Below are 24223 nucleotides of genomic sequence, written 5' to 3' on the forward strand. Positions count from 1 at the left end.
AAAACCAGGACTCCAAAGTACAGCAAAAGATAATGCAATATATACATGTCATTTCATTTCCATTATTGTTAGGGACAGTACTAGACAGTCACAATGTATTTGCAGTGCTTATTCATATGTTCAATTTGAAATTTCATATTTGATTTTAAGATAATCATATTTTCATGGAAGTGCTCACAACTTCAGTTCCATCTTTGCTCAGTAAAATAATTTACTATACAGTTATTGGAATGGGAATTATTGGGATAGCACTGGAAACCTGCCAGCTAACAAACAGTGAAGCTTTGAGATATTCAGTCACTTTACATAATATGCTAAGGTAAATTTATGTAGACTTTTCTTGCAAATTGTAGTAGTTTACCAATTATTTTCTCCCCAACCAAGGAAGTTTGAGAAAAAAAATCTAAAATTTTTATCAAATGCTGAAAAAGACTTTAATGTTAGAAGAAATTTAAAGCCTTACTTTACCTTATCTTTTCTTAGAGAAATAAGTGGAATACAAAGAAGAATTTTTGTGATATGACTGGAGAAAACTTGAAAACGTGAAGTCTGATACTTAAATGCCAGATGCCTAATGCTCTCCAGTCCTACTGAAATGCATGAGAAGTAAGACTATTCATCTTCCTGAGGAGGGATGACCTTCTAAGGTGATGTTGGTGAGAGAGGGAGAAATCGGGTTGTTTGCTTTGTTTTTATTCTTAGCACATCATGCTGCAATGTTTTGTTTCCCCAAAGTGAAAAGGAGTAGGTTAGACCACTACCAACATCAAGGCTCAGTAAAAACTTGAAGGCACAGTGTGGTAGCTATTCTTCATTCTGATTTGATAAAGAATTTTTAGTATACGTTTAACAAGTAATTGCTAAATATGAACTAAAGAATAAAGCAAAGTTCTTTTTTCCTGTGGATGTTGAGCTACCGATGCAGCTGATATACTATTTTAAATTTACCTTCTCTTTTATGAATATGAATACCATGTAGCATAAAAGTGATTGTAGTTTTTTCCGCTAGTTGAATAGAGCTGATGTGTATTTTATTTTTAATTCACCAATTTTAGCGAAGGTCTTTGTTTTCTGCAGTCAGGCATTGCAAAACAGTGTGGCTTAGTGAATACAGGAGTGGACTGGTAAGTTTGGTTTGGTCACGAGACTGTGCCACTGTCCTGGAAAATCATGTTCTTTCAGACACAATTTATCTGCTTCTCCATTGTGGAGTGTTCTGCCCTCTCTTGTTGAAAGGTGTGGACTTAGACTAAGGTATGTAAATCATGACTTCCACAGAAAGATTTGTCAAACTCAATAATTTCCAAAGAAGACTAAGACAGGACATGCTAATAGCCTTCAAAGGCTGGCAAAACAGTATCAGCATTTATGGTTTTTCTGCTTAAGTATGACAGGCCTCTGTCACCTGAAATCTGAAAAATAAAATTAATATTTTGTGGAAACACAAATTAAGTCCAGCCCATTTTGTAGCACTAACCATTCCTGGAATCCTGAGCTCCATCTGCATCAAAGCAGCCTATGCTATCTGCAAAACTTCGAACTTAGAAGTAACAAACCAGTCTTCCTTTGACTGAGTCTAACAAGGGTTACTCCCTGCTACTGTGCTCACAGGGTCATGACAAAGACCTAGAATGAGGTAACCTTCTCCTTTCCAGGCTGAAGGTGACTGACTTGGCTATTCTGCAGTTGGTTCCCAACCTCTATCTCTTTCCTTTTCTTTTTTTTCACTGGTGACGTGTTTCTGTAACAGATTGCATCTAACGATGCTCTTTATAGTCAACCAGTACTTAGTTTATTATATCTTATACATGATATCATTCCTGGAGTCCCTTTGAACAGTTATGCACTCATTATTGTTAATTTATGGGTTTCAGACACTAAAGGGACTAAGGATATATGTAAGGCTGACCTTACAATCTTCTTGACCTGGCACTCCTCAACTCAACTTGAGAATCTCTGCCCTGTCTCCTTGTAACAGCTTGTTCTGAGCTCAGAAGGCTTGCTGAATTCGGGATCTGAGATAAACCGTTATCCTAGCCCGTTCTTTCTTTCCCTGTATGGGCAAGATCCCATAATTACAAATGCATTGGGAAGCAGGAATGAGTTTGCTTCTCCTTCCTGAGGCAGACCATTTCTAGGAAGCTCTCTGGGTGTTTTTCTGTAGATATCAATAAAGACGTAGATGAGGAGGGATGACTTGTGTCTAAGCCTGAGTAAGGGTGACCTTCAAGGTCAGTCTTAACTGTCACTGTAGACATATATTAAAATAACTAAGGAATATGTTACAGAGCATGAAAAGCTTAATATGTCTTGAAAACAACCTTCAGAAATACAAGAACATAGGACAAAAGGAAGATGGGAATCACGTAAGTCACAGAATCTAGGGCTCTGCTATTTCAGGAAACATCACAGAAGTCTTTTCAGTTTAAACTTAATCTTAAAATAAAGTGGGATTTTTCAAATAATTGCTTGGGATGTATTATTTTTTTGCTTTCAGAATGGAATCGTGTGAATAAGGAAGTAGAAATATGTGGAAATATTATTAAAACTAACAGTAAAATTGCATTTATGTTTAATAGAAAAATATGTAGCCAACAAAAAGAAAACCTTCATTATTCGTACACAATCTTAAATAGTTATTAAGATGCTGAACCTTTTAATAGAGAACTAGATTATTTTTAGAGCTAATGCAAAGTAACAAAACCCCTTTAACAAATTATCCTTAGGAGTTTGTTAGAGTTTTAATCGGTTTCTTGTACTTAAACTCATTTTCCCAGCATGATGTGCACTATCTGTGGGAGCTTTTCATAAGAAATTCACACTATGATTATGGCACCAGCTATTTCAAGTAAAAACATTGTGAAATGTTACTATTGTTTGGGCAGTTGGAACTGAAATGATTGAGTGAAGGATGATAGTTATGCTGCAGGCTAATTACATGGCTAATGTCTTTGCTTTACATATCAATAGATGCTTCTAGAGATGAGCAATAACTGAGACTCCATTATCAGTCCAATACAATGCACTTAAATTAGCCACCATTTATGAATACTGTTAAAATAAGAGCTGGATAGTGCTTAGCGATGTTGCGCTTGACATGTTTTTTGTTGTCAGTCTGTAGATACTGCATATGGCATAGTAGGGAGTTTTGACATAGCCAGAGAAGATGTTTTTACAACATTTTGCTGTTAACTACATATTGATTAAAATCACAGAATTTCTCAATAAAGTATGAGATCAAAAAAGGCCATCAGAACAATAGAAAAAAGGCTTTAGGGCTGAATGTTACCTTTGCAAAGGCAGAAGACTAACTAGCAAGGCGGTACATTAGTGAGAGGTTTCATAGCCAAATAATGAAGTTTACTGGAGCAATGCTAATGGGTGCTCTGTTTCAATTTTTGGTGTGAATGATCCCAAGTTGACCAAATATTCAGATTTAAAGACAAAATGAAAGTGATCGTCCAATATCTGAAAGTACTTGCCATAAGTTTGCTTAAGATACTTAAGGAGTTATTTTACTTGAGTGAAAGGCTTAACACAGATTTTATGTTAAGCAAGATATTGCCAGACTGATTTCAGTGCGTGTGGGGAAAAATGCACAGGAATGTCATACAGGCAGCACATGGATTAAAAAGAATTAGGTTTTGCTGACAATATGGCTCTTCTAAGTGGCAGCTTAACTGTTTAGCAGCAAAGATTAAAAAGGTGGGATTAATTATTAATTCCTATTAATCACAGAATTCTTATTAGGCTGTTGTTCCCGCCTCCCTCCTCTTGTCTGCATTTGTACAGCACAGTGCTTATCATGTGGGATACTTCACATCTTTTGACAGTAATGTTAAAGCCAATGGTGATATCCAGAACTGATTAATATCTGGTGACAGCAGGCTTTTTTCACCTACTTACACAACATCTAGTCTCTGATAATATAAAATTTATATACCAATCTATCAATCTTCAATAGAAATATAATTTTTGCTGTGCTGGATCGCGGTGTAAGCTAGAAAAAATACAAAGTATACAGTCAGACTTTAAAATACTTTCTAAAGCAATGGCTCAGGAGAATAATATCTAATTAAGTGTAATCAATTTATAGCAAATGCTGAAATTCATTAGACTTCAACTTCTTGTGTTTAAAGTAAACAAAAAGATGATGGAAGCATCTCAGAAGTTTTGAAGAATGAAGCCTGAGTGTTTCCCTTGCTACCAACGATACTGGGCAGAAAAAGGAGCATGTAAGAAAAAACAAAGTAATTCCTCCATGGAATTGCACAAAGCAAGGAGGAGCGTATAGGGTGAGGATATACAAATGGTAGGCAAGTATTGTGAACCTTTCCTTAAGGAAAGAAAATGAATGCTACGTGCAAGGGAAGAGCTGCTGTATGTGTAGTTTATACATTATCATTTAACTGAAATCTTCACTAAAGACTGCAAGAGCAGAAAGATGATTAAATTATGTTTTTAATATATATTGTGATTAATTCTTGCATTATGTTTTTACTTTTTATACTATAATAGGGATGCTTCAAGCAGCAAGGCTTCAGGGATGTTAAACACCTGTTAAACATTTGCAGTTATGATCATCTTGTTTCACTTATGAGAGTTGATATTAGTATCAATTGATTTTGTTCTTTTTCTTCACATCAGTTGTATTTAAGAGACTGATTTTGTTTTTAATCAGCTTTGTGACATACTTATAGATAAATATGGCTAGTGCATGTAAGGTTACTTGCTGGCTAGGATGCCCCAGCAACTCCTCTTGAATACAAAATTGCAAGTATATGTTGCATCCTTTATACCATGCCTAAGTCTCAGGTAGCAGGTAGATATGAATAACTTGTGGTATAAATGTCAATATAGCAGTAAATACCAAAATATAGCTTATTCATCTGCATTTTTGTAGGTATAAAACTGCACGAGTAAGCCTGAATTGAGTTCCTTTTTTTTTTTATGTTTTGTCTAAAAATCTATGTAAAGGCAAAGCTTTCTGGTTTTATTTTACTTGTTAAGAAAGGTAGAGCAAATTTTTGAACCTCCTATGACTGCATTCCTAGGAAAGACTGTCCACACATTTTTTTTCCAACAGCTCAAGTAGAAGGGAAATATGCCAGCATGCCACCAAGTTGGAAAAGATCTCAGCAACAGAATGAGAATGCTTTTCAAAGTTCCATATTCCAGAAAAAAACACAAACAAAACCCAAATTTGCCTCTCTGGCAGAAATGATTATATAGTAATTTACTTAATAAATACCATGAATGATTTACCAAAAGAGCTAAATAGTGGACTAAAACAACCTTCTTTGAGAAGATACTGCAATATCTCCTGCTATCAAGACTGGTATGCCTTCTCCATACTTGTTAGTTGTTGTTAGAAAATCACCTTCCTAAAATACAACAGAGTGCTGTTTTATCTTCTTAATTTTGGAAGACTGTTTGCTAGCGGAGGGTGGATGGACTAGGAAGTATAGAAAATGTTCATGACAATCTGGGAAGAGCAAAGTGACAATATAGTTGTAGAGCTAATGTGTTTGTCCATTGCAAAAACCAAATTAATTTTTTTTTCCGAGCATTGACTCTGCTCTTTCTCTCTGCTTAGAAAACAACTCTTTAGGTTAAGATATTTTGTATTTATTTAGCAGATCCAGCACTATTTTTGATGGATATTTTTATGAATAAAAATGCTTTGTAAGCCATGTGGAGTCAACTAGGACACTTTCATACGGGTGAGCTTTCCAACAAGCAAATAAACACAACTTGAATGTGTGATGAAATGTAGTGCAGATGAACTTTTTCTTAATTTGTTAGAGCCTCTGAAAACTCTTGAAATCATGGTAGTTTTCCCTGTCCCTGTGCTGTAAATGTTAATGAAGTGCTGAACTATCCCACTAGATATCTGCATCTTTTCCTTGATTAGTAACTTTGAGTAGAGCAGGGCAGAGTGTTGCTCACTTCAAAGTTCTGCCTTAAGTGCAGCAAAGTATTTTCTCCACCACTGTCTATCATAGTTTAAAGCAAAGATTAAGATCTTATTTCAGTTCGCAGACAAGTCTCTCCTCATCTGAACAGATACTGAAAGATACTTCTTCTTTAACTCATGTCAGACAGGATTGCTTTTACTTTATGGAACCTTAATTTCTCTTCTCTCTGTTTCAGAAATGGCAATACAGCCTGTAAAGATCAGCTGTAAAACATCCAGGGATTTTCTTTGTTGACAAAATCCATGTCAGAGTATGACCTCTACAGTCCCCTGGATTTGGAGTTTCCTAGTGCTAGTTAAATGTGCTTATTGCTTATCTTTGTTTATCTCATACCTGGTTGTTCCATGCCCACGAACCTATAGCTATTAAACCATGTGAATCAGCTGCTCTTTCTTAACACATAGATGGGCTGTGTCTTGTCCAGCTGTGTGTTGAAAAGTCTCTTTTAAGTTTAGAGGAAGTTTTGCATCTGGATTTGCTCTTCATTTCCGGGGGGAATATGAGCAGCGCATATTTGGAAACTCTTGCTTTTTGGGTTTGACTTTGGAATTTATCTGTTCCCCTTAAGACTGCTAGATAACTCTTTTAAATAAATTTATAAGTTCCTTGCAATGAAGTATGTATAATGCTACTGAGGAAGTAAATCCCTTCTTGGATGCAAATACTTACTGCTTTTACTTCATCTTTTATCCAGCAGTGTAGTGCTATATTGAAACATGTAATGAAGTTTCAAATACTTTCAAAGCTGGTTGCATTGTGCACATAGTCAGGATAACAGCAGAAATATATCTATGGGGCTATTTTATGCAACTCAACTTATATAGGTTTTATTTCCTGTGCTTATTACATCTGTAAACACGTTCCTGTCTATCCCTTCTTACAACTAAGAAAATTGTCACTAGCAACATGTTACACAGCTGTGAGTAAATTCCTGGCACAGAGAAGTGTTTTGGATTATCTGAAATATTTTTGAGAAGTAATGAATTCAATATGAGGCTTACATTTTTCTGATTTGATTTTGTCACAACATTACCAATGATGTGCCTTATGTAAGTTTAAAGTTATCATTCTTTATTGTCCTTTCCATGTAACCCACATCTGGAGAGTATTATTGTTGCTGCTGTGGTAAGCAATTGTTAGTGCTCATTCTTTTAAAGGATGTGATACTTGAAATTTAAAACAGATTAAATTTTGTATGTACATGTGCTATATTGTAGTCTTCAGATATTCCCATCCAAGCTACCAAGAACAAATGGCCTCATTAATAATGATGTCTATCCTCATTCTATGCGTGGAGTAAAACTCTTCAGATTCATGGAAGAGAAAGTCGTGATGTTCCCGATCAGAGGTGACAGCAGCTAGTGCAGTTTACCTCTGCCTGTTTAGTAGACAATTTGCTGGTTTTGTCAAAATCTGACCAGATACCAGAATTCTTATATTTAGTCTACCAGCTTTGAGGATAACTTCTATTTTTTTTCCAGTTCCATTGCCACTGGACAGTACAAGATTACCTTAGCTAGTAGCAGAATATCCATCCCAACATCCCAACTCAAGGGATTTTCTCAGAACAGTTTACTATGATCAGATATTCAATCTTTGCTGTGTCTCAGAACAATAGAGAAAGCTCCTGGCCAGTTTCTGGTTAAAGCATCCGTTTAATGACAGACAACAGCATGGCAGTGTTTTGCATGAGCAAGCAAGGAAGTGTCACATCAGCTCCTTAATGCAAAGAGGTGATTTGTCTAGGGAAATAGTGCGTTTTCTTACAGAATAACAATATCCGTGATTCATCTCCTGTGCTTCAGAAATACATTGGCAAGTTGTATTGGCAAACATTTCTCACAAAGTCTGAAATGGACAGTCAAGGATTTGATCTTTATGTCTGCATTGGATCAATGGAATTTGCTATTTAAATGCTGCAAAGGTTTTCCTTGCATTTCTTACATTTGTAATGCTCCAGAGTAAGACAAAGTATAGGTTTTTAGGGACATACTTCTCTAACACCATTTTCAGTAGAATTAAGACCTGTGAAGGCATAGCTCTTGTCAATGTTAACTGCAATTTTGGTGTGGCAGTGTTCATACTCACTGTTCTCAGCCCTCTAGGCCGAATAAACCCAAGTCTCTCAGCGTTTCTTCATATGTGAAGTTCTTAAACCCCTTAATCATCCTGATGGCCCTTGACTGGACCTTTGGCAGGTTTTCAGGATCTCTCATGAGTTGGGGGCAACCAAAACTGGACGTGTTATTTCTGGTGTGGCTGAACAAGTGCCGAGTAGAGTGGGATGTTTATTTCTCATTCAATTACACATTTTCAAGAATCTTGTTTGTTGGAGAAGTCTATATATACTGGCTATATTTATTATAAACACTTCTTGTGAGTAAATCTTGAAGGTGCTTATGTATGTTAGAAGATACCGATGGGAAGCTGAGGCATACCACGGTGAAATGATTTTTGAAAGGTCATCTCACACATTGAGTCTGGGAAGCATGCAGGTATTGGATGTCTCTTAAGTGTTACACAGAAAAGGTGTTAAATCATATGAAAAATCAATCAGTCTTCTGATTCTTTATAAAACAAATTGTTTTTAAAACTATCTGATGCAGATATTCACTGCAGAATAGCCTGAGATCACAAGTTGATCCTTTTGCTTCTGGTGCAAGTTACTGTATGAGTTCCTATCATATCAGATTTACTTTATCTTGTCCCTGTACTTATAAAACCAGTATTTAAAAAATTTTAGCATGCAAGTGTCATCCTTCTCGAAACACCTTATTCTAGTATCTAAGAAATCAACTGTGACAATTTAACAGTTGCTGCTAGCCTTACCTGTGTCTTAAGAATGTATACAGTGTATTTCATAAACTGCGTTGATTCATGATTAAATTCTGGTTTTATAATATACTGAGATACAAAAAAAAAAATCCACACAGAGTACTTCATATGATTGACTGTAAAACTTTACTTGGAATTATCAGTGTCGGTTTGGTGAATTACTACACTTAAAATAGAAACTGGTCACATGGGTTATAATAAGATTCTAAATGCTTTGGAGACAAGTACTGAATGGAGCTTCACCCTACAGAAATATGCTTGTCTACCAAGAAATAATTAGTTTCTGATTGACCAGAACTCAGCCTTCTGCACTGCAGTGCTATGCAGCATCTGAAAATGAGTGTGGAACATACTGAAAACCTCAGGCATGACTGTATAGTACGTTTAATTCATTGTAGCCTATTTCCATGGGTTTTAAGCCACATCTATTGCTCCCCAAACTGATAAAACATAAACAGCAAAACCTGTGTTAGCAAACTGTTCTGCCTTGCCTTTCTTCTCCCCATTGTGCTATTCCCAGTGAAGCGTAAATGATTTACATTGGTAATGTGGGTGAGTGGCTGTAGTTTACAATAATCTTTCAGAAGTCTTTCTGTAGGTCTTCTCTCCGTGTTTTTTGTCTCCTCTCCAAGCTCCGATGTGCAAGAGGCATAAAATGTCCACTCAGCTCCTTTTAAAATCTGAACCATGTTTTCTGATATACACACAATTTAGTTGTCACCATCATCATCATCAAGAGGAGCTCTTGTTCTCAATAAAGGAGTTGCCATTACTAAGAAAAACTATTGTGACTGTGATGAGAGACCATGACCATCATGTATAGAAGGCCAAATGACTACTTACTTGAGCAAGTTGAACATAGTTTAGATTAAGGAGAGGAGAATAACAACAGGAAATTACTAGTGAGTGTGATTGCACGTGAAAAAATGCACAACTTCATGAAAATTATTTTCATTAAATAGAAATGTCAGACTCAGTAGCATGTATTTAACACTTCAGAAATGACGTCAGCTTGCAATAATTGAACCAAATCGATACACATTTTTATGCCCTTCCTATTAATTTAATTCAAATGCAAACTAAATAGTCATAAAAGTGAACATTTTTAAAAAATCTCCGTTGTTAAAGAAAGTTTTATCTGACCAGACTACAGAGTTTGTAAGGTTGCTTTCAAAATATTATACTATTTTTTCCATTTCAAGTTTATTGGAAGTGATTCCTGGAGGAAAACTTGGTTTTGGCTGGTTTTTGTTCCCTTGCTCCAAAATAATCAGTTTCAGGGCATGAAGGTCAAAGAAAATACTGAGGATAGGGTGTGAGATGTTCCTTATTCAGCTGTTTTAGGATACTGTTGAAGTCTGACTGACATGGAGAATCCATCTTCTAAGCAGGTTAGGGATTGTCAGAAAAGTTTTTTTTTTCATTTCTTTTTAATAGATGTACAGATATAATTGCTGTAGGAGGGAATAAACAAACTATTAAACATGAAAGAGTTTTGGGCCTTAAAAACCTGTCTTTGTCCCACCCAGGTACACCACTTGGCTTAATGATAAATGCCATCTCTTTCTTCAGTGCTTGTCTTACATTCTTAGACTCTCACAACAACAGCAGTCCTAGGAGTGTGCTCTTTGTATCTTCTCCCCTAGTTCAAGTTATGGAATAATTTCAGATCATTAAGGGAGTTAATTTAGTCATGTAAAATACAGAATTTCATGTGGTAAACCCTGTCAACACCCCCCCACTGCCGCCCTAGGGCAAAGGCTGCAGCAGCCGTCTCCCATTTAAATGCAGTGCAACTACTTCTATTTTGACAGCATTGTCTCAAATCTCAACAATCCCTAGAATGATTTAAAAGCACTTTGAGCAAAAGCATCACATGTATGTCCAGTGTCACCTATTATTAGGAATCTACTGTAACAAGAATCATATAAATAAATAACTTTCTTGTTTCATAGTTAACAAGATCTAGTCCTGAATATGATACTGCTGCTTACTAGATCCTGGGAAGCAAACTGTCCTCTATTAGGATTCAAGGGGAGTCCTAACCCTCTGATTTACTATCTTTTGGCTTACAGAGGCAGCCCTTAAGGCAACAGCACCTCCCCAGACAGATCACATTTACCTGTAATCTCAGGCTTTAGCCCACGTCAGGCTTGTTGTTCTCAGGGTGTTGGTACAGCTAGTGCAGGTGCTGCTTCTGAAGAAATGATGTTAAACAGATGAAAGAAGGACTGTGGAGACAGGTTTTGTGTGGGCAGGTTGCAAAATGACAGCATCATTGACAGAATGTGTCAAAGGCATTATTTTCTTCGTTTAAAAAAAACACAACAAAGCGGCCCAATGCGATCTTCAAAAAGAATTATGGAGATTAAAGGAAAAAGAATCAGTCTTTTCATTTTGCCATTACAGGGATATATGCAACAAACTGTTTTGTCAGAAAAACTGCCTTATATTTTGTATTATGTTACATGAGCTTATGTTTTAAAGACAAAGGACAGCTGTGTGGCTTTTCCATACTCAAAACAGGAATATAACTATTGGTCCATAGTCATATTTTTACACTCTAAAAACTTACTAAAAATCTCTAGTTCCATGAATATTTTTAGACTGGATGAAATTGTAGGATAATTATTGAATTGTCTCTTTACAGCTATTTATATTATCCTGTCTTTCAGCCTGAAAAATCCATGTGTTTCAAGGGATTTAGTTCTTCAGGGATGTCAACTGTGACTGGAGCTTAAAGAGATATCTATCTGTGTTTAATTGCTCTACTGTTAGGCTTTAATATATAAATACTGCAGGACAGGACACTAACTAGAGACTGATTTATTTCTTCCATAAATAAAACTGCAAGGCATTTTGTTATTTTTGGTTTTGTTTTGCCCAGTAATACAGAAAAGATGAACGTTTTTGTAGAACAGCATAGAAGACTAGCTCAGAGGCAGGAGGAAGGATGTAATGTGTAGTAGTCGGTAACAGCATTTGTAATTAGTTCCTTGCTGAGTGGTGTGCTCAATGCTTAAGAGTGTAACTATTTTGTTTCCCAATTTTTTTTAGGACTAACAATATTTTGTACTAAGGAATTGCTTTTTATCCAGTATTTCAGAGTACTTTACAACAGTGGGTAAATTATTCCCTTTTCATAGATAGTGTATTTAAAACAAAGAGTTCTCGTTACTCTGAGTTACACAGATAATGAATGGTGAATTAGGAAGCATGTCTTGATTCCCGCTCACCTACTGTTTTTACAAAAGAAAGATGCTTTCTGAAACTTATGTGTACAGTAACATGCAATGACCTACTTTTAAGATATACTATAACTTCAAAGCCTGTACAAACTGATGAGCTCCCTTAAAAAGCATTTCCATGATTCTTTTTTTGAGTGACTTTGCTAATCTTTCCAGGAAAATGAAGTGGATTTTTGTGTCTTGTCTTTTTGTGCAGCAGACGGGACTTTATGGCATAATATGAGAAAAGTTTTTCTGATAAAAAAGATTTTCCTGATAAAAACATTTCTGCTCATTGTTACAGTAAACTGTGAAATGAACTATGTTCAAACCAAATGTTTTCAGTTACAGAGTACATTCTTTAGTTGCTTTTCTGCAGTTTTCCTGTATGTGTACAGTAGTGTTTAAAAACAAAAAGGTTACATTTATGGTACTCTGAATGGCTTGAAAAGCTTTCATGAGAGGGAAGACACTTCTGTAATGAAAAGCATAACTCCTGAACATTTTAAATGTTCCTCTGTTTAATGTCTGAGCTGATGTGCATGGGTAAAATTAATAATTGCTTGAATTTTGAACAATGAAAATACAGGGAAAATTACAACACAACAATGGAAAACTATGCAAGTGAAAGTATCATCTGGAAGAATAATAGCTTTGTTTGACAGTGTTTTGACATCAGTGATGTACTGTTGTCACTGGAGACCATCCTTTCTGTGTTTGTGATATACTATTTCAATCCATATTATCCCAATAGAATCACAAACATTCAAAAGCTCTGATGTGTGATAGTCTCTTACTAATGTGCGAGTTGACATGTTGATTGTTCTTTCATATCTGGGACTTGTGAGAATTCTCTTTAAATAGTATTCACCAGTACTAATAAAGGATGCACAGTTGACAAAGGGGATACAGGTGTTTTGAAAGTGATTAGCATGTGAAGAAGCAAAGTGGCTTATCTACTCCATTTTGTACAAAGTGAAGAAAACCAAGTGCACAATTAAAAGTACCTACAGCAGTTCCTGTGTTAAACTGGTGACAAGTTTATCATAATCATTTAATAGACCGATAATACAAATCCATATCCAAGAGACCGCTTTTAATCTAAAACTTTTAAGATTTCAACGTTGAGAAATGCACATAGTGGTTATAATAGTTCCTAATTTTTTTGTAGAACAATATCAATGGATTTTTTTCCCCCAAAGACAGACATTCATCAGAACAAGCAGGTCTGGGGAAAAGACACACAGGGAAGCAGGGGAAAAATATTTCTTAGGAAAAGGTAAAAAATTGTCAGTTACTGCAACTGTCAACCAAATAGGATGACCTGTCTAGGAAATCTATTTCTGGGCAAGCCTGCAGGTTCAAACCAACAGTGTTTGGTGGTCTGCAATTCAGGTCTCTGCTCATGAGTGATAGTACGTAGGGGAAGGAATCCTCCTCTACTGTCTCCCTGTGCCACTTCCATTTTTCTTTGGCTTGTTGGCTGTGTGGAGCACAATTTCCTCATCATAGCAGGCAGATTGTTAAGATATCTCTTATCATCAAGTCAGTAACTTTATAGGTTTAGGGCCTGGGTGCAGTGTAGTACAGGAAGGCCCTTGGAGAAACACGGACCCAACAGGAGGGAAATTGCCAAGACGAGGTAAGCTTCCACTTGGTGCCGCTTAAAAAAGCAGTGAGAAACAGGAGATATTGGTGGAACCATGGTGTGGAGTAGCCCCCTGAAAACAGACTATTAGTCTTCTGTGAATCTCTTCTGCTGTCATCTGTGATCTCATCTCAGTAGCCCAAAGCACTCTGATGTGAGAAAACAGTAAGGGAAGATGAAGTCTTCTTTCTTTCTTACAAAGCCTAATGAGTAAGTTCTCTTTAAGTTTATTGTACAACATTGGTTGAATGCAAGAAAACATGGATTTGAGTTTGAGAACAGCACACTGATAGGAATTTCCATATGCAGTGATAAAATTTGCGGGAGTTTCTTTCTTGCAACAAATGTGTATCTCTAATTCATAAAGAAATAATCTTCTTAAAGCTGCTGTGTCTTGGCTGTATTTTAGATACTTTTCTTCACCCCTGCCAAATGCTGCTTCTTTCGCTTACCAGTATGGATTAAAGGTATCGGTATATCTGAAGATGAGCAAGATGATTGGTTTCCTATCTATGTATTGTCTCTGAAAATGGGCTCCATTTCTTCATTTAGTTCACTAGTTACTATGTTTCTGGTAAATATTTCAATCCTAGGCATAAAGCAGCAGATGGGAATAAAAATTGTGGGTGCCAGGATGTGTGGGAGAGGAAAGGACTGTTAAATTATGAAAGAGAATGCAGTGTTCAAAGAGAATAGTCTTTGTGGAGAGAGAGGTGGACTGGACAAAATCGAGGGCAGGACTTAAAGTGAATAATGAGAGGAAAGAAAGAGATAAAAAAAGTGAGAAGAAAGACGGAATAGCAGACACTGAAAATCAGTTAGGTAGAAAGGTTCTCCATAAGGAAGAGGAAGTGCAGTGCAGACGAGAAAGCAAACAGTGGGTGGAGAGCTGTGCTAATGCTCCTAATCTGCTTCTCATGTCCTTGTTTGTTCTCAGCAAGCTTGTATCTTTGACGCTGTACCATGGAGACATACATACAATGTTTTTTTCAGAGAATGAGCCTCATAGATTGTTATGGGTTAGGTTATTAACCCAGCACTCATAGTAAGACTGGTTTCCAGAGCTTCACTTCTCAGATGGTTAGAAATAGTCATCTAATTCTCAGCCTGAACTGAATCATGAATAGGGTGACGGAGCACTGGAACAGGCTGCCCAGGGAGGTTGTGGAGTCTCCTTCTCTGGAGATATTCAACACCTGCCTGGACAAGGTCCTGTGCAGCCTGCTGTAGGTGACCCTGCTTCCGCAGGAGGGTTGGACTAGATGACCCACAGAGGTCCCTTCCAACCCCTACCATTCTGTGATTCTGTGATTATGGTTGTTTTCTACCTATTCTTGCTCTGAGGTTTTCTTCAGTGTAAACACTTTGTTGCCTTCCTTGATTCCCAATTATGCTCATATATTCATATGTATACAGGTTTTAATTCCTTGTTTTTCTAGCCTAAGCAAGCCCCTCTGAACCCCACGTGAAGGGGGTTGTGCTTAGCTGCCACCCTGGGTGCTGCGATGCCCCGCCGCTTCGTGGCTGCTCCGTAAGAGCTCTCTTAATGGCAGTGCGTGTTCAATGCAGCGTCTACCTAATCCGCTGCCTTTACGTGGCCTGTCCCTTGGTAAAGCTCTTACTCTTGACAGTTCCTGACATCCTATATATAATAGAAATAAAACAGGAGCTGACAGTTTGCAACATTATAAATAAAAACCTCATACTGTGAGTGATACACAAATGTTGTATTCCTTTAAATTGCAGAAGATGAGGCTTTTAGAGTATGTTACCACTGGCCTTTTTTCCTGCAACAAGGGGTTTAGACTGCAGGCTAGGGAATGTTAAATAAATTTCTCAAGCTCTAATGACATCTGGTTTTTTTTAAACAACGTTGAATTGGAACTGGTGACCTTGTCATTGCAGACATTGCAAAATTTATTTTACAATTTCCTCTACCAGCATTAGTAAAGAGTATGTGTGAAGACAGGCAAAAAAATGCAGCCATCTGTGTGATAATTTAAATATATATGTTTTTATGACCAGTCTAATGAAGATAACTAACATTCAAGAACAATTCAAGTGACAATAAACAAAATATTATCTGATAGTACAACTTTCTGTTCATTGACATCAGCATAGTTAAATCGCATTAAAAAAAATACCAAACAGAACTGCCTGTGCAGAATAATTTTAGTTTGCAGTCCCAAAAGTTTCCTCTGTCTTTTTTTTAAATGACAACCTCTTATTCTTCTCAGAGTATTACGGCAAGCTACTTTAAGCACCCTATCATTAATCTTGAAATATGTATATATCTTCCTGCATTGTAAGTCAGATGAATGTACTATAGCTCTTACGATCACCTGAAGAAAATTACAACTTTGAGAGAAATATTTATGTTGTAAATTTGCAAAATATTGCATGATCTCAAGTGCAAATATGTAATTACCTCCTATTACAGATAAAAAAGGATGTGATTTTCAAAAAGTATCACCAGGAACTGGCAAACAAGCAATGCCTAAATTTGGATTTGGATTTACGCACCACATTTCTGTAATCTTTGAAATCTCTCAAACCATTAGGTGACTGAAGTCTGGTAGGTACCTGAGGTTTTGCCACTGAGGTTCCTTCTGTGCCTTTAGTTCAGTGCATGCCCAGAGCTGCCCAATCAGGTGAAAAGGTGTTCATTCCTGGCTGCCCAGAGGGCAGCCCATGTTCTAAAAATAAGCTTGCTTTCAGTGATTCTTTCAAAGAATTTAAAATGGAGGCATACATGTTCTCTAGCTCGGGACTGAGTGGTCCTAGGGGTAAGCACATCCTTTCAATACTGCCTGTGTTTAAGATCTACTCTGGTTTCTAAGCTTCGTTGGTTTCTCCCGCCTCCCCAGCTAGTGACTCCCTGCTGGGAATCACTGAAGCATGTAGCCTTTCCCAAGACTGTTTTAGGGAACTGTGTCTTCCACCTGAGGTTCATGAGCCTGCTCCTTAGGTATGACAAGCTGTTGTCTCACAGCACCAAAATCTCTTGGTGGTCCTGAACTTCAGTTGTCTTTTGAATTTCAAGGGAATTGTGTGCCCAGCTTTTTTAGGTGTCTTCCAGTATGACTGGCGTTACAGCAGGGACTTGCAGACAGCAGTTGCATCTAGCAGTGCTTCATGTTTGTAGCTGCTAAAATGAATTGGAAAAGACCAATGTGATTGATTTCAGTAGTCTCCAAATATCCTTTTTCCACATAGGCAGATGCTAAAAATTATTCTGTGGCTATCCTGTAAATTGCTTGTCTTGTTCTCTTAATCTATCCCTTCTGTAAATGATAAATAAAACTTGTTTCTGAAAATTATCCTTGATACGTCAAAAAATCCCCAAGCATGTAACTGTAACTTAAAGAAGTAAATACTCTGATACTTATTCTACTGTATATTTCAGTATTACAAGATGTAGTGATGCTGTTTTTACTAATTTGATAAAGAAAAGTAGTAACTTGCCAGGAAAAAAAGAAGCATATTACAGTTTGAGCTTTTCTCTGTGATGTGATAGATCTGTTTAGCAGTTTTTTTTATACCTTTTATTGAGACAAATCCTTCTTTCCTTCCTCAGGACAATCTCCTTTTAACTTCAATGAGATAATAAGGCTTATACTGCTTTGTGAAGTTCTTTGAGATCTACGGTGAACAAGATTTAAATATTATTGAAAGGGAAATTTGATTGAGTTTAAATTAAAGAAGGAACTTCAGGATTCAGGTTATGGAGATTGCTCATTTTTTTGCCATGTGCTTCTTTATGCATTCATAAACTCTTCATACTTTTGTTACAGTGCTCAGTGAATTGCTCTGCCTTCATGCAGAAGAGTGTAGGAGTGATAGTTGTGGCTGGCCTTGGAGCAGGGGCTATCCTCCTGCTCTCGTACACAATCTGGCACTTAATGGCTACATTTGCTTGCAGAATTACTTGTTTAAATAATTTACTTTGACATGTGGCTGCAGCATTACAAGTAAAATACAGATTCTTTATTTCATCTTAAGTAAAACCTGCCTTGAAGAACAGTTTTTTCTATTAGCTGGGGCCAGCTAGGTCAGAACTTTAATGGAGAAGTCCAATAAGGTAGATTATGAGTAATTTTTAGTTTATGAACTTGGTCAAATTCATGAAACATGAATAATGTTGCTTATACAAATAGTAAACAATTTCATAAAAATACAGATGTGTTTTGAAAGAATATGATAGATGAAATGGAAATAAAGATGGAAAAAATTTAATCATATCAGTTTCCTATGGATTTTTATTGAATTAGTCATATCCACCACTTAAGCATTTTGTAATCTACTAAAAATGCTTTTATAGTGTAGAAATTTCATTTTATGAGTTTGACATAATGCAATCAAAACATTTAGGCTAACATCTTCATACTAAGCTATTTCATCCACATATTATTTCATGATTCTTTTTGATTAAAGGTAATATTTCTAATGTAGCCATCTAGTTCAATAGAAATATCTTGACAGAAAATACCAGAGTTATGTAATAACATAGTATTCATTGCTTACCGGTGTTCTGGGACTAGAAAATAAACTTGTGAAACAATATGCTAAATTTAAGTTAGCGTTGGAATATATCTTGACACAAAGAGGATCTACTGCCTCTGCCTTTGAAGCTCATGGAAATTTTATTATTGGCTTGAGGTAAAATCAGTTTGGCATTGAAACAGATTACATGAGTTATGTATGCTTCTCTTTCTCTCTCTCCCTGCCCCCCACAAAAAAAAAGAAAAAAAAAAAAAGAAGAGGTAACTTGAGAATTAGGGCCACCCAGATCTGGATCGTACCTTAGATGAAACTTCATACCATCAGCCATTTGGGAGAGGAGGAGGAAGATGGGTGTATGGGTAGGCTGGGATGGTAGGTGCATGGATGTGTGTGTAATTCAGGTATGAGTGCGGCAGCCACAGAGCTCTGCTGTAACTGAGGAGGAAGAGGATGCACTCCTCACAGGAGTTACACAGGAATGTGTAACTTCCATGTTCACAACCTGTTTTCTCTGGCATTGTTGAGGGGATTTCCTCATGTCGGCTAAGGCAATATAATTTCTTTTATATCCCTTACCATACTGATACTGTGCTGTCAGCTACGTACTGTACAACCATTTCAGACTGAAGGAGGTGGACTGAAAAGGAAACATTGGGGTTTTTTTTAAAACAGTTGAAAATGGTTATCTTCAGTGTTTCCTTAATGTCAAAATAGTTAAATTTAATAAGCGATGAGGTGATAGATTACACTGTGTTACGTAGACCAAGGCTGGAAGACACTTGAAAATCTGTTTGCATCTGCCCAGCTTTTGGAAGAAAACTTCCATTTCTGCTCTCTAGCAAAGCCCCTTTAAGGAGTGATGTCTGAACACCTGGGCTTTGTGGCCCAATAATTCTTGCAGATGTACATTTGAAAATTTCCAGGCACTTAATGTGTTTAACAGTTCAAATTGTATATTTGCAGTATTTGTGCAGGCTGCAGCTCGAACTGTATTGGATTCCTGTATGCTTATTTGCAAGAATTTGATTAAGGAGTGCTGCAATGTCTAAATTGTGGGCTGGTAAATTACATAAGACACTTTATTTCTGTCTGTCACTCTATCACAGATACAGTTGACTGGGTCAGAATTCCTCCTCTACGTATTGACAGAGGAGGCTGCTGCATTTTGGCTACTACAGCAGATCTCAGTGTACTGACTTTCAAAGCTATTGTGTCCCAATTGTGACTTTCATGTAGGGCAGAGCATCTGGTTTCTTAAAATTTTCTGGACCCAGTAGCTGCGAATGATTCTTTGGAGGTCAGGTACAAGTATCGAAGAGATCTTTCCTCTGTCTTGCCTTTTTTTTTTTTATATCTACTTTGAACAAAACAGAAGGTGTAAGATATCAATATTTAATGAAAAAGAAGGAAGTCTCAGTCAGTGTTGTGAAGGAGCAACATTTTGTAAGAGGAAAAATATGGTTTCATGGAATAAATGCTGCCTTTTATAGGTTTGCAGGATCTGGTGACAGTGGGAGCTTTGCATGGAGGTACTTAATATTTGCATGACTGAAAGCTTGGTCTGCAAAGTCTCTATGCATGTCTTTAGTCACTTGAGAGCAAAATAGGAAACAGACCATCTGAAGCTCTTATAATTAGAATGGTCCTAAACTTCATCTTTTTGTGAGGAGAGACAGAGGCATAGTTACTGTTCCAGAACTAAGGCTAATGTAACTTCCTGAGGGCTGTTCTGCGTTGTGTTCAAAAGTAATGCTTCCCCATACCTGTAATTAATGTCTACTTAAAGATTATATTAAAATATTTAAATACTTTAAATTTAAATAATTAAGATATTTGAATAAATGTAAACAAAAATATTTAATATACTTAAAACTGTATTTGCTTAGACCAGGTTTTATCTCGCATTTTAAAGAATCTAGTCCTCCAGAAGCTGATTTCCTGTTTCTCAAAGTCTTCCACCAGAAATGAATGCAAATAGGAAGTCACCTTGAAATGAAAGCAGGTTTACCTTCAGGTACCCAAAGCAACAAGTACTTTATGCTCAAATAGAATTTTTACATCAAGAAGGCAGGTAGCTGAGTGTACAAATGAACACTTACCTAGCATCTGATCAGCTGCTGTGCTGAATTCCCAGAGCCTGAGGTTTTAACAGGTGGGCACACACTAAATAAATACAGCTTTAAAAGTTTTCTTTAGTGTTTCAACTGAGGAGGTCTGGGACAGTTGTAGGGCTAATATACAATACAGATTTTACATGTAAATCCATATAAACTTTATTCCAGAGCTTGTTAGTAAGAATCTTTCCATTGCCTTGGATGGACTTTGGGTTGAGCTCAAAATGGATTTTTTTTGTTTAAATAAACAAGAAACATATGGTAGACAGCTGATTCTCTTTCTGTTGTTTGTTCAGTTAACAGCTTCTTTAGAATCACTACATTTGTTATTGGAGTATATAGATTAGGGATGAAATTAAATAGTCTTCAAATTGCCCACCCAAATTTGTTCAGTTCTTGGAGGCAAACTGAGTAAATGAATCCCTGAGACTGGTGACCAAGATATCTTCATTCAGAATATTCATCCTTCCACATATAAAGCTCCTTTCCAGAGACTGGGGCATTTTTTATCTGTTACTAAATTCAGCTACTGAATCATTATAGGCATTTAAAAAGAACTGTTGAAAATTCAAAAGTCTAAATGAGTGTTATGTGTTATTTAGCAAATATTTATTTAGCTCCTACCAGGACAATTACTTTTTTTTTCATGTAGTTTGCTGCAGGTGTAATATATCTCTTTTTCTTGTATTTACAAAACATTAAAGACTTTTCTCTCTGAATAATGCTTATTTCTTTTTCTTTTCTTGCCTATGGCTGCTATTACAATATGGCATTGGTCTGTGATTGTCGTCTTCTAAAATATATTCTCATTTGCTCAAATATTTCCATGTCTACCAGTATATTTAATCACACCTCTCCAGTGATAGTGGCTGTAGGCTAGTGCATACTGCAGGGTGACCGAATGTTTTACTAGGTGGATATTTTTCTACATAGAGAAGGTGGAAGAGCTACTGGAGAGAGTCCAGCGGAGGGCTACGAGGATGGTGAGGGGACTGGAGCATCTCCCCTACGAGGAGAGGTTGAGGGAACTGGGCTTGTTCAGCCTGAAGAAGAGAAGGCTGCTAGGGGACCTTATAAATGCCTATAAATATCTGAAGAGTGGGTGTCAGGAGGATGGGGCCAAGCTCTTTTCAGTGGTGCCCAGTGACAGGACAAGGGGCAACGGGCACAAACTGAAGCAGAGGAAGTTCCATCTGAACATGAGGAAGAATTTCTTCCCTCTGAGGGTGACGGAGCACTGGCACAGGCTGCCCAGGGAGGTTGTGGAGTCTCCTTCTCTGGAGATATTCAAGACCCGCCTGGACGAGGTCCTGTGCAGCCTGCTGTAGGTGACCCTGCTTCGGCAGGGGGGTTGGACTAGATGACCCACAGAGGTCCCTTCCAACCCCTACTATTCTGTGATTCTGTGATTCCGTGATTCCTTCAACCTGGTACGGCATATTAACTGTGCCAGCAATAAACTGAGGCCTGCTCTAAACCATTCTTATTTACCATTTGTCCCCAGTTTGCATTTGTGCTGCTGGGAGATTTTTGTTCTGTTTCTAGAACTACTTCCTATCTCAGTCAACTTTGTTTTCTTTTCTCTCGTGTTCTTCTCTGTTGATGTTTTTCATGTATTTTTTTTCCTCAGTCATTTTGGTTTATTCTCCATTTCATTGCAGCAGCCCAGTACCATTCGGAAAGACGCTGCACCTTCTGTCTGACTGTATATGTCATACTGGCCATACCTATTGTCTCTCTGACTTCTGCATCTTCAGTTTCTCGTGTCACACTCCCTTCTTTCTTGTCTTGATGCCTCTGTCTTCCTTCCTCCTCTCTTCCAGCCTTTCGGCCATGCTGCATTTCTGGCTGCGTGTTTCATACTGCGTGCATAGACAGCAGACCTTGGCTTGCCAGAGCTTGCAGCAGCACGTGGCTTGCCTTTTGTGATGACTTCAGAGAACCAAGTGCTCTTTGATGTATCAGAGGGGAGGGGGGGAAGTTTTACGCAAATTCCTTTAAACACACAGGCCTCCTTACTGTCTTCCGTCGTTGCTGTTTATCATATTGCTGACACATGGATGGAAGCGTTTTCCTTTTATGTTGAGCCTGGGCTATGCAAAGACACTGGAAGGCAATATATACACCACTGCAGCTTGTGACAACAGCAAGTTATTTTTACAAGTTGGAGATATTACCACTGTTAAATAAAACAGGATAGTGATGAGGATGAAAAAAGTGAAAGAGACTATAGCAGCTGCACATTTTAATAAGGAAAAAGATAAGACAGGAATTCTGTATTACAACTTAGTAAGGTAAAATGTATATAGCTGTAATACCTGAGGCCACAGTTGAGACTGGACACCATGGTATGTTACTTTGCAATGTACACGTTACCAATCTATAGAAAGTCTTTGCTTTGTCTTTGCCTTGTCAAAGGCATCTGTGACATACGACTGCATAAAGAGGTTTTAGACAGGAATAATGCACAGGAATTTGGGGAAGACTGTGCCAAATAGTAAAACTAAAGCATTTATCTACTTATAGTTTGGTTTTATCCTTCAGTATTGCTTCGGTGTTGATATTTATGTCAGCAGGATGATTTGTGCTGATATCGCTTCAGTCTGAGACAAGATGAAGGGCCTAGACTGACAGGAGAAACATAAATGCCTATAAATTGGATTTATGGTTTTCAATTTGTTTGTAAATGCGTTAATGGTCTAATTCAGCAAATACATTGTGACTAAAAATGAAGATGCCTACACACAGACTCCTCCATACAGCCACAGTTTATGTTTGTATCTGCAAAGTGTACACCCCTGGTTTGGACCCATAATTACTCTTTTCTGTTACTTCTCAGAGCTGAAATGTAAGTGCTAATTTAAATACTTATACTGCTTTGTTTTCCTCTTTAAATTGCACACACTTAAAGAATAGTTGGACTTTGACTATTAAGAATCTGCTATATCAAGCAGTGCAAGTTTTTAAAAGATGTATGTTTTGCCTTTCATTAATAAAGCCGAGTTATTAAATTACCGGAATGTAGATAATTTGAAGAGATGGGGGGTATGTTTCTCTCCCTCCTATACATATCGATTTACTGGAGCTATAAGTTCTCTTTGTTAAAAACCTTGAATATAACTCATCTGTATCTATTATAGGAGGCAGTACAAATGCAAGCAGAGGAAGTAAGTAGAAACAAAACTTTCCAGCAAAATGAGGCAACTGATGGAGCTCATCAGCAAGCTTGACCCCTGGGCAGCCTGAGAGGCAAGTTCCTCAAGAGCTCACGCAGGTGCAGCTAACAGGCTGCTGGAGAGGTGACTGAGGAGTCTCTGAGGACACCTCTGCCATGGTTCCTCCAAGATATTTGCTAGAGTATGGGTTCTGCAGCTGCCAGATGGGCTCTCTAAGGTTATGTGGCCATTGGGCTTGGTGTTAGAGTGGTTATAAAAAGGTTAACTCACCAGTTTCTGTAAAAATCCATACAAACAGCCAATTTAGCTTTATAATGCTATACAAAATTATAATCCACTTTGTCTATATGCAGTGTTGCTGTTACTGGTATGTTCAGTGTCTCTAGCAGGAGTTCCGTGCAGGCTGGGGAGAAATTTAGCCTGATAAGTAGGCATAGACTACAGCAGATTAAAGCTCAGTTTTTACATCATCATCAAGTTTTTTTGGTCATTTCACCAATTTTTTTTTCTGCCAGAGTGGTTTAGGTCTGAAATTCAAGCTATGTCTTTGTTAACAACACTAATATAGGTAAAAATATTGGATTCATACAAGTGCATACTGCTGTTTGCATTTTACATTTTGCTCTAAATGAGATGATGGGAATTTACCAGCAAGTGGAGCTTCTGCAAGTGAAGGTAGTGGTTATTCTTTGTGTGGTTTACAAGTTTTTATTCAAAGAGAACCTGAGAGTTTGGAGAGAGA

At 37.3% G+C, this 24223-nt stretch overlaps 1 protein-coding gene across 3 annotated transcripts in view; it reads left to right on the top strand.

Annotated features, from left to right (window-relative positions):
• Nucleotides 1–24223, top strand: part of LOC104334200 (AGBL carboxypeptidase 4) — a 1001604-nt gene that overhangs the window by 153130 nt on the left and 824251 nt on the right. The window contains exon 1 of one of the 3 annotated variants that reach the window (XM_075424529.1): nucleotides 574–656. The exons of the other annotated variants lie outside the window; for them this stretch is intronic. Within the exon in view, the coding sequence (XP_075280644.1) occupies nucleotides 651–656 (6 nt within the window). The 5' untranslated portion in view covers nucleotides 574–650. Of the gene's footprint in view, nucleotides 1–573; nucleotides 657–24223 lie in introns of those variants that run through there. 3 annotated transcript variants of the gene reach the window in all.

The sequence above is a fragment of the Opisthocomus hoazin genome, chromosome 6 (assembly GCF_030867145.1).
Source record: "Opisthocomus hoazin isolate bOpiHoa1 chromosome 6, bOpiHoa1.hap1, whole genome shotgun sequence".
Lineage (NCBI taxonomy): Eukaryota > Metazoa > Chordata > Aves > Opisthocomiformes > Opisthocomidae > Opisthocomus > Opisthocomus hoazin.